The sequence below is a fragment of the Oculina patagonica genome, chromosome 12 (genome assembly GCF_052425735.1).
Source record: "Oculina patagonica isolate OP01 chromosome 12, crgOcupat, whole genome shotgun sequence".
NCBI lineage: Eukaryota > Metazoa > Cnidaria > Anthozoa > Scleractinia > Oculinidae > Oculina > Oculina patagonica.
Genome location: NC_135769.1, coordinates 111,631 through 123,324, shown reverse-complemented (window position 1 = coordinate 123,324; position 11,694 = coordinate 111,631). Strand labels below are relative to the sequence as shown.

Here is an 11,694-nt window from a genome sequence, read left to right as displayed (position 1 = left end):
ACGGAATGTAATTCTTATGTCGGCGCAGAATCTAGAAGACTTTTCTAGAAACAAACAATATAATGTTTTCTTTTTGTTGACTGATATATTTAGCATTCGATATTAGATAACATGCAGATTAACTTTGTTTCTGCCGTGCCGTTTTTCAGATTATTAGTGAACAAAAACAAAGTTGCACATTACTAGGTCTTTTTTCACTGTTTGACTTCGCGCAATGTTAACTGAGTAAAAACTCATAATACGTTACGTTATATCTGTCGACGGTAGACATAACTCACTGCGCGCCTCTCAGATAAAATTCCTACAGACAAATATAAGTTAGTTTTTTTAATGCCAGAACTAAGTTATTGTTTATATCTATCGTATGCTGTTGGCCGGAACAATCGAGAGTAAAGATAAAGGAAGCATTTCTCTGTTCGAGAGGGACTGAGTTTTTCGGGCGTTATTTTAGGTGTAACGGTTCGATGAAAGTTTAGTAGCTCGGCAACAACATATGAATACAATTTGCAATGTTCCAAGCAGAAGTAATTATTTTAAATTGAAGAAAGCTTCAAAATTAGAGTTGACCAAAGTAAAAAAAAAAACGCGTACCATAACTGTAATGCAGAAAAGTTGAGACGCGAAACGTGACTAAAATTTAGGCTGTAATAATAGCAGTGCGTGATGCTAAGAAACTAGGACTTTCACGAATGTTAATTTTGCATTACAAGAACAAATAAACAGCTAACTTATAATCACCTTTAAACAAAATATAAAGTTTGCATTGGGTGGGATTTTTGTTTCAACAAAGTGATACAATTTAAGGCGACGTGAATTGTTATTCTGAGCCAATAATTAGTTGACCTATTTCGTTTTTTCTTTTTATTAAATGTCATTTGAATTGGAGAATCTGTAAAAGACGACCTAAATGCCATCGGGATGACAGCGGAATAAGTTAAAAAGCTAATATCCGAATATTTCAATATTAATAATATTGTTGCCATCTTTTTAATAATCATATTTTAAAGAACTATCCAGTTATTTCTTCAAGTGGATGATTTTACGACTATATAATTGTCCATTTCGCAGAATAACCTTTTTTAAAGAGATTCATCTGTCTTGCAAAGAATTCTATTAATTTCGCGCATGGTCCTTAAAAATGTTAGCCCAGTTTATCACCTTATTGCTTATATACAATAACACTATGGAAACATTGAATATGAAACTCATTTTTTGTGAAATGAGATATTGTAAGGTTATTAAAATTCCATGAGGCTCGTAAACAACACAATTTTAGTAAAAGTGGTACGTGCCAAGTCTCACTCTCGTTAACAACATAATGCCGAAATAACAACAACGACTCAAATTAAAGTAAACTGTTAAAAATTTTTTAAGTATGATTTAAAAGTTTTCTTTTAGTTATGAAATCTTATGAAGAGAAAACTATATAGCTTTCTGTGTGACGTAACCAAGGAAACATAAGAGGCAGAAATCCTCGACAACTGAACATGGACTCTGTCTTGTTATCCTGTCGAGTTGGATAAGCTAAAAAAATACCGTAGATCATAGAAAGCTTACAATAATGGTTTGTTTTTAGTAGACCAGTACTCGACAAATGACAGGAGGCCGTTAGGAAATGAGGATAACTAACGATGGCGAGGATGGAAATGGATTACAAAATTTGGAAACACAACGCTTATATTTTCAAGTTTGAGTCCAGACATTGATTATATTCATATAGGCATTTACATGTAATATGTAAAGTTTTGAATACAAATGTAACCTGATGATGGAACTTGTTTAATAATTTAATAACACAACATGATCAATAATTATTCGTGTTTTTACTCATTTGTTCGTTAAGATCTACTTGGGAACCATGACAGCGGGTTGCCACCTGCAAGATGTCATGCAAGCTATTTCACATTAACATGCAGCGCCAAACATTTTCCGTATAACGACTGCACTGAAATATGTTTCATTTACTACTTGCGTTCTTGGAAGAACCTTGGAAAGAAAAATGCACACTTGCACAAAAACATACATAGCTTGGCTTGTGGTCGTCATACAAGGTATGCGTGTTTTCATTTTTATTTTTTGGCATAACTGAAATATTTATTCTTTTTTTTCAAAACCGACATAGAATACTTTATGGCACGTTCCCCTAAAGCAAGCGTTAAATATATGTTGAATAATGTTTCGGTTTTACGATTACATTGAACGCGAATTTTTTTTCTGTGAATTTTACTGGACTTTAGAGAAGAAGATTAACTCCCTTTCACATTTTGCATAATAATAAAAAGCAATGTCATGATTGTCAAGCTGCTGTCAAAGGCAGAAACTGCTTAAGATATATAGCAGTAATAACAGTACTATAACAACGCAACGATTTTTCGCATCAGCGAAAGTTTATTACTTTAAATCATCATTTTCATATTGTGTTCATTGAACTCTTGACTGTGCAATATGTGTAGTCATGTATAAACTGTGACGTCACACGGCAACCATGTTGACTAGCCAGACAATCGCTGTATGTCCATTACATACTGTGTTATACATTTTAAAAAATAACTAGACCTTGAAACTTTGACAGTGGTATGACTTGAAAGTCACAAAGAAGATTAAAGCCGGCAGATGAGACGATGCTTGACGATGCGTTGATCTGTGGAAGGAAATGAAAGAATAGATAATAAAAGAACGATGCCAAAATTTGGGAAGCTTTGTTCCAAGTTAACCTTGAGTGTTCTGACTTAACTTGATAACAATAAGAATCATAACAAGCAGGGAGAGGGCTGACAAGTTAGAGACAAGTTAGTTTTATACACAGGGACAAGGCCCAACATGTGCCAGCTAGTTTTTGTACCCAGGGCCACTCGACCACGCTGCTTTTACCTGCGTGCTTGTGATTGTCTTTTGGCTTTGTATGTTTAAACAGGAGTGTTAAGTTGCTACTGTCAGGAGGGAAGTCTAACAAGCTATCTTCTAAACACTACTCGTTACAGCAACAAGTTTAGACCAGTTTTAGATGATAATCACACCGTGGAAGTCAAGCATAGTTTGATTCTGCACCGGATTGTTAAAGTAGTAAGTAAGACACACATAGCCACCTCACTCTCGTGCGTCAGTAGCCGCACGTTTGATTACTCCAAATGGCAGATAGGTGGTTTCTAGTCACGAATGGATATTTAAGCCTGCTTTAAAAGGAAATGTTACATAAATCAATAGTTTAGGGTTGTAGGATACGTTAAATTAAATAAAACAATTTTGAAACATCGTAAGCCAACAGTGTTCTTTTTATAACTAAAGTTATCGGTGAATGAATGTTTTGCCAATAAGAGAACTTTACATGCGTCTACTGATGACTGAAATGATCACTGTGCAGAATGATCTAAAAACATTGCAACGTGTCCTCAAATGTTTTCTCATATGCTTACTTCCAGTTCACAATTAAGGCCTACCATGAACTTTTTGCCTTTTATTTACCACTCGAAGAACATGATCATTTCAAATTATCAAGACAAGTTAAATTTAATTATTATGCTTGTGTTATTTCTGTTTCTCAGGATGAAAAACATCTGAAAATCGATTTAGATGTAAGAATTAAAATGGTAAGCTTTTTATGTATAACTTTCACTTACAAGTCTAGGTTGCAGCTGGTAGCCACTGACTTTGCTGTTATGGGAATTCGGTTCTAGATCAGTTTATCCTTTAGTTAATAATAATCTTTGTTCCCATCACCTTTTGGTTTAACAATGTATTGCGGATGTTGAGCCGCGGCTCTAAGTGTCCAACACCCCTTTGATTTTTCTTCTTGTTTCATAGCAAATGAACCAATGAGCAATTTTCTTCCTTTGTAGACTACGTTGTTAACATGATATACGTCACCAGCCACAACTTATCATTTTAAATGATCTCCACCGAATTAGCAAAATGTAATGTTTTGTCGCAACTTGAAATGACAATTCATGTTTTAAATCGTTGTATATTTTATTTAGCAATGGAGAGATATGTATCTGAGATGGAATCCTTCAAACTATGGCGGAATAAAACAGATTAACATAGATGACGTTGATATCTGGACGCCACATATAATTTTATACAACAAGTAAGTTGAGTACCACTCGTCCAGCTGTTTTTAGTTGTTGTTTTTTTTCATTTTAACCCTGTTTTTATTTTTATTTCCTGGCGTTTTACCATCGCGCTCTGCCTCCTCTACAAACGATAAATGTTAAAAAAATCTCGATCATATTGTCAGAAATTCGATTTAAACACGGACTCATCTTAAAAAGATTGGCTCTGTGGCTAATGACACTGCGCGCTGTTTCAAAGAAAAACTTAAAGCTCGAGTACGAATGCGGGTTCAAATTTATATAATTACACAAAACAAGACAGTCCTTTCAAGTTTAGTTAAGTGAACATTTAATGAGTTATGCTATTTACAAACAAAATGATGTTGTAGCACACTTTTCGAGTTCTCGAAGAAATCAATTATTTACATTGCTTTATGACTAAGATGAAATATACTTTACAACCAAAAATTTGAAACCGAGACAGGTAAGCGACAGAGCGAGTCCTAGGTCGAGTTTTGATTTTTTTTTTCGCTTAGTGTTTTACCAAGTCCATCGTCGTGTTAAAACTTAGGCTGTATGTTAACTATTTTTTGAAATGTTCCGTTCGATTTGCATTCCTCGGTACTCACTGCCATCGTAGTTTTATCATCTTTCTTTCCGTCCTCTCCATATTCCTCTTCATCAGTTTTCCCTTCTGGATTATGTTTTTGTGCTTGTTGCTCTTGCTTTCGGTTCAAGGAGCCCGAGCCATTCTTCGAATCCGTTTCTTCAGGGATTACAACACTCACCGTTGTATCACCGTCGTCAAGAATGTTCATTTCAGGAGTCTCGAGGTATGTTGCATCTTTTTCGTCGCGCTTCTTCACTGTTCGAGGACATAACAAATAAGACGTCACAAATCCGCCGGCAAAGCATTCGGCATATTGGAGGAGAAGCCAAGTAGAAGCCGCCATGATATCTGACTTTGATTCGCGTTAGGGATGAAGAGACCTTTCAAGTAGGGCTGTAAAGGACGATTTATGAATTAAAAAGCAAACGGACTTCAGGTTAAATACTACTGCTTCACAAAGAGCACAATAGATTACGGTACAACACCTTTCAGAACAACAAGCTTCATTGTTTATGTCACGTTTTTTCGATGTTTTCAACATATTCTCGGTGGATTTGGTATATAAACGGCTCGAAAGTTGAATAAAATAATGAACCTGCCCAATATTTCTATCATTTTTGTCATTAATCCTTTGGCCGACGAGCAAATGGCTGTTGGAGTGTCACGCGTAAAAGTGCTGCGTCAAAAATATCCACGTGTGGCACGTATAACAGCTATTTTTGGCAAATTAGATAAACGTGTGAATTAAATAAACATGTGATTAAAAGTATAGTCGATTAAATGCGATTATGAAAAGTTCCTCGTGCTGATAATTATATATAACCCTTAAGCTGTGCTTCAAAATACTTCAAGGGTGTGTGTGATTCAAGAGCTATTTGTACTAATTAATCTCTGACAGATGCATGCATGTGCGCATGAAAATCAGATTCTGGTTAAATTCATTATGATGTGGGCGTGTTTAGGAAATTATTCGCGTTCAAACTGAACAGGTTCAATGTGAAAAAGTTACACGTTCTGATGATCATGGGCTCCTGGATAAGGAGAAAAACACACTCAAAAAAAAAAAAAAAGAAAACACACTCAAATAACTGTGTTAAGTCCAAGGCTGCTCGAGAAATAAGGGTAAATTGCCCAACCGTTAACAAAAATACTCACGTGTAAAATTAACAAAACGTTGGTGTTAAATTAGGCTGGTAATGAAGTTACGCGTGACGAGTGATTTGAGCAAAAGTTTGCGCGTGACACGTTAAAACAACTGAAATATAGCTGTGATCCGTGAATTGCAGGTCTACTATGGCGCGTGATTTGTTTATTTTGAGGACCGTGATTCGTGATTCCTGCTAAAAACAATCGTAAAAACCGTGTGGATGTAGCGTTCTCTAGTTTTCTCTCGGTTTGATTTTTGTATTATATGAAAGAATCTACTAGACCTTTGAACGGTAAATTCCATACTAATTAACTAATCAGTAAAAGCTCATTTTCTTTAATAATGTAAATAAATACGCGATTCTTGAAGTTTTCTAAAAAAGAAATTACTTGATTCGAGATTTCAAGGAAAATAGGCCTAGGATTCGTGACTGGGACCCCCCCCCCCCCACCCCGGCCCTTTACTATCCTGTTCACTGGTTCGTTTTTGGCTCGAAAATCGATAAATAGAGCAATAGCCCTAGGGGGGGGGGGGGGTTCAATAGAATAACGACATCGTTTACTAATAGAAGTGGGGGTACCCTCAATCTTTATATATCGGCGTCATGTACTTTGAATTGGTTGGCCTGAGCCAGAGCACTGTCGCCAGAGAAGCTCAGCTTAATTTTCTCGTGTCAGCCGCAATTAAAATGGCGCCTGGTCTTCTGGAGTGGGGTATCACGAACGACTTTATTAAAGTGTTAATAGTATTTAGCTTAAAAAAAAAAACCAGTCATTTCTTGTAAATTCATGCTCATTATATTGCAGGACAATTTGCTTGGTAGCTTCAAAAACACATTTCATGACAAATTAAGAAACCAAAAGAGTAACAAGATCGAAAATCACCGTTCACTGCCGCTTAGCAAATCACGTTTTACGAGAAAGGAAACTTAGATGTTCACGTTTCATGACAAAAATTGGCAAATCACAGTTCATACTCTATATCCCCCTCCCACTCTCACTGTCCAGTGAATGTTAGCAAAATAATGAAGAGTAACGACTTGGAGCCAACTTTCAGCCAATAAACACCCCGCCCGCGCAGTCTAATTGTTTGTTATTTTAAATTGTATGTGAAGTGTTTAATCGCACAAATCCTAGGCCTATTATCTAGCATTAAAACACGTTTTTAAGAGTTTTTAAGATTTTCTATAGGGAAATTCTCTGTTTTGAATTTTTTAACAGGTGATACCGATTTAATGACTTATGGTATTATTTACTTATGGAAATGCTTTCCTGTGTTTGTGTTAGCCCTATATATATAATGTTAAACAACCATTTCCTTGTAAGATAAATTGGTGCAAATTACCAAACATTTTACTTGACTCTAATACAAAACTGCAGAATGCATGCTTTTTAAGATCCTAGCGTAAGATCCTTAGCGTAAGTTATTTTATTTTATTGTATTTATTTACTCGGTTCCATTAGCATCACTTGCTCTGAGAGGCCTAACACGCCTCATAATACCGAGGGTAAATAAAGTTCTCTCTCTCAGAGGAAGGCTCCGTTCCGGAGTACACCTCCGGAAAGGACGTACTCTCCCTCGCTAGCAGAAATAACGAAAAATGTGTCGGTCTAATGAGCGTTTTAATCATGTTTTCTTGCGTTTGCTCGTTGACAAGACGCATTTTTTTTTTTCCAGAAAGCTCTTGAAGTCAAGGAGTGTTCATAATGTAGTTAATATCCAGATGTCTGCCCTCATTTATTTTCAGTTTTATTTCAAAACGTTCGATGAAATAAAATTTGAATTTGTGGCTAATAAAATTTTTTCATTTAAAATGCAAAACGGAAGCAAAAGCGCTCCTGTCTTCTAATTATTTAGCGGCCACGGCCACCAAAAGCCAATGTTAGGCAAGAGACTGCAATAGGAAGTGACGACTAAAAAAGATACATTCAAACACACGCTTATTTTACCTGGCAATTATAACGTGATGCTTCTACCACGCGTTATGCATATTTACCTTACACCAATTACCGGTATATTACTCAGCGGTGGCCGCTTAATCAAGGTTCGACTGTATGAAGAGTTCATATCATGTCAGTTAAAATAAATTAAAAAAAAATTCTTTCCACTATGCAACATTGCGACAAAGGCAACAGCAGAACTAATAACAAAAACAAATTGGTATATAATATTAAAGACGGTTTATTTTGAAACATCAAGTGAAATTGCTCTTATTCCTGTCTAACCAGTCTTGCAAGGTCTATCCACTGGTCGTGCTAGACTTTAAATTTCTCAGTAACGTCAGTTTTTCTTCTTTAGTGCTGACTTTGATGACTCGGATACAAATCCCTTCAAAGCTACCGTGACGTACGATGGGAATGTTACGTGGGTGGTTCCGATGACAACCATGAGCTCTTGTCAAATAAGTGTGGAAAATTTCCCCTTGGATGAACAGGTTAGTAACGTGGCGTCCATTTTTACTGGTCAACCAATCAGAGACGGCGAACCTCACGACATGCGCAGACTCCACTGGGAGATGTTTTTAGTGCGCTCTTATCCATGCCATAGGCCGGGTGTCTGTTTGTGGAGATCGGCAATAAGGCCTCCCAATAAATTTCGTTCCCTCCCCCGTCTTTTTGGGTGGGTCGGTCGGGGCGGGCACTTGGGTTCCAGAAGGCCGCTGCTAGTGGCCTGATCCCTCCGTGGTCTTTCGTTCGTTTCCTTCTCTCAGTCTTCGTAGTTCGAGTGACAGCATCATCATCGTCAATCGTTCGTTAGTCTCTTCTCTGTTCTGTTCTCTGTCATCGGGCGATGGGACGAACATTTTGGGATGGCCTAAGGCAACGATAAAAATAACGAGTTATAAAAAATGGGACACTGAAAACCGAATTAATGTTAGAATAAAACGTCAACAGCATGGAGCATTAATATTTCGACATTAAGACTTATAGTGCTTTTCTTAAAATCTCAGATGTGCAAATTAACGTTTGGATCTTGGAACTACGATATCACTAAGCTTACCATCAACGCAGCTAGCGACCATGTATTCACTCAGAATTACCTTGCCAACGGAGAATGGGAGCTGATCAGTGCGCGATCTGAACCAAGCTTCATGTCACATTTCTGCTGCAAGGCCATGGTGTCTGGAGTGTCTTATGTTCTGCATATCAGGCGACTGTCTCAGTTTTATGTCACAAATTTCATCATGCCCTGCGCACTTATTTCTGTGTTGACTCTTCTGGTGTTTCTTATGCCTGAAGGTACGTTGCTAGTGTTTCTATCCCTATACCCTGTCTCAAATCAGTCCGTCAGCCATGTAGTCAGTCATTTATTCATTCAGTCAGTCGGTCGGTTTAAATTCGTGCAACTGATCGCAGCGACAAAATTCTGTCTCAGCGACATGTTGCAGCAACATGTCGCCTCGTGTGTCCCTACCCAACATTCATTCTTTCAGTCGGTCGGTCGGTCGGTCGGTCGGTCGGTCTCGGTCGGTCGGTCGTCGGTCGGTCGGTCGGTCGGTCGGTCGGTCGGTCGGTCCGTCAGTCCGTCAGTCTCAGGAACCCAATCATCAATATTGGCGTTGATTCTTTTGTATTACTTTGTATGCACGTGTTGTAATTGGATATTCAGACGGCAAACGTTTGTAGTGAAGTCATTCAATTTTAATCTCAGACACTGGTGAGCGGATGGCTGTTGGGGTAACAATACTCCTGTCACTTGCTGTATTTTTCTTAATGGTGGAAGAGAAAATGCCAGTTTCAGAGAACCTTCCCCTGATTGGTAAATACTACTGCTGTACAATAATAGAAGTGTCGCTGTCTCTCGCTGCCATGTGTTACATGCTGAGGTTTGTACATCACCGACCTTGTGCATTACCAGTCTGGATACGGGTAAGTAAAGGAAGTGTACACTATTTATATATAGTTATAAAAAAAGTGTAACCTGCAATGAAGCAACATCCAATTCAGATCCTACCCTGACGAGCCGTTTAAATAGCTTTTAACTTTATTTCGCTGCTACTAAGTCAAAAGATGTTTAGGACAAAATAAGTTAGAGATGACTGTTAAAAAAACACACACAAACAAACAACAACAAAAAGAAAATCTTGAGTGACATAAAACTGGCTAACCCTAACCCTTTGACATGTTTCGATTAAACTCCAATAGTGCCAGTGATCTTGTAATTTCATTGTTATGGAAGGTTTAAAGTCAGCGAGAAACGTTAACTTAACAGGTCTAAAGAGCTTTAACAAAAACAGCGTAAAGACAATTCCCCTCAGATCACCAGTTGTTTCATTTTTATGGCCTGCATGATCTGGTTCTGTATTGAGGAGAATTCACCTGTTAACCACTGGGAAATAAGGATTTACCAAACTGAGTTTTTTCATTTCTTGTGTTTTTAGAAATACATACTAGGCTACTTGGCACGAGTTGTTTTCTACAAAACCGGACAAGCTAAGGTTGAACAAGAAGAGACGTCAAACATCAGACCACAGTCGAACCCTCGGGATTCCCGCGGGGATGAAGTAAACGATAGGGTTGCACGGAAAACAGTGAACAAGTGGAAAATACGTAAGATGATCATTTTTCATTTTCGTTAAATCGCTTTATCTGAACGACACTCCACCGGGATGAGGGGAAGCGACTAACAAGGATATGTCTAGTGTGTGACTATTTAGTGTAACATATTTCAGCCACGTATAGTAACCTTTTTCATAGAATCCCGCTTCTGTTCGAATCTTTTGAACTCTCGTTCTAGTTTTGCCCTGGCTGCTCTCTGAATAGAAAAACATGAGAGTAACAAATTTCCTCAAAATAGTCCCCGAGTCAGAATACTTTAATGTCACCAACAAACTACTGCTTCTTAACCTATTATTTCTTTTTCTAGCAGCGTTGAAAGAAAAGAAGCCCGAACTACCTGTGGCCGAGTCCCGCGCGGTCAAGATCCTAGCTGATAACGTCAAAGAACAAGATAAGACGGACGAGCTTCAAGAAGAATGGGCACTAGCGGCGAATGTGCTCAATAGATTCTTTATTTGGCTGTTCCTTAGCTCAGTTGTTATTACTCTTATCGCTGTGTTTGCAGTGGACACTACATTTGAAACTTAAACCTTCGTGGTGGTTTCTCGGCATATTAGCATATGTTTGCTAGGGGCCTAGTCAGCCCCGTCAGCTCCGAGGATAAATAAATTTTTTTGATTGATTGATTGATTGATTGGTCTACCAGTCAGTAGTTATTGTTAAGAAATGGCTCGAGATGGAGGGCAGACACGATTGGTTGAGCGTCGTTTTGAAAACGAGGTTCCTTCTTTCCCGTGGAATCCAATCGAGATGGTATTAGGAGAAGGGAGGAGAGGGGACAGAGGTACTAGCAAGTAACTGGTTTCAGTAAAATGCAGTATACTACAGTGTAAACTACGTACAACCAACGTCCGAACCATTAAAACATCTCACCAGGGGCTAACAGTTAACGAAATGGCAAAATCACGAATTGCCCAGAGCAGTACTCGGTAAATGACGGGAAACCACAGGGAGATGAGAATGATTAATGATGGCGAGAATGATAGAATTACAATGTGGACCGGCTGTTGTAACATTTAATTCCTGTGAAAAGTTTCAAGCCTATTGCAATTCTGTGTAAAAAAAAAAGTAGTCCTTGAACCATACAGACTACATTCCCTTTTCGTCACGGTTGTTTAAAGTTAAACATTCTACTCGTATATCAAACAATAAACCAACTTGTACAAACTTTAATAAATAAATATCCTCTTACAGACAAGGATAATAAATATAGTTGTGCATAAGTAATTATATACAAATAATAAAAACAAATACTTACTCTTTAAATTTATATACAATTTATCGACAATACGGGATTATTTTGTCCCATAAGCAACATCTTATGTTACC

The 11,694-nt window shown here is 37.7% G+C and overlaps 1 protein-coding gene across 2 annotated transcripts; it reads left to right on the top strand.

The window, feature by feature from the left end:
- The first annotated feature begins 1,879 nt into the window (after window positions 1–1,879).
- On the top strand, window positions 1,880–11,612 carry LOC144633157 (neuronal acetylcholine receptor subunit alpha-9-like). 2 transcript variants are annotated; one of them, XM_078491959.1, is made up of 9 exons: window positions 1,880–2,051; window positions 2,915–3,063; window positions 3,543–3,587; window positions 3,975–4,084; window positions 8,105–8,240; window positions 8,757–9,045; window positions 9,458–9,675; window positions 10,188–10,356; window positions 10,676–11,612. In XM_078491959.1, the coding sequence occupies exons 1-9, from the start codon at window positions 2,000–2,002 to the stop codon at window positions 10,891–10,893; spliced, it is 1,386 nt and encodes a 461-aa protein (XP_078348085.1). In that variant the 5' UTR covers window positions 1,880–1,999; the 3' UTR covers window positions 10,894–11,612. The 2 variants fall into 2 exon arrangements, with proteins under 2 accessions (XP_078348085.1, XP_078348084.1); XM_078491958.1 differs by having other exon boundaries at window positions 10,673–11,612.
- The last annotated feature ends 82 nt before the right edge of the window (window positions 11,613–11,694 follow it).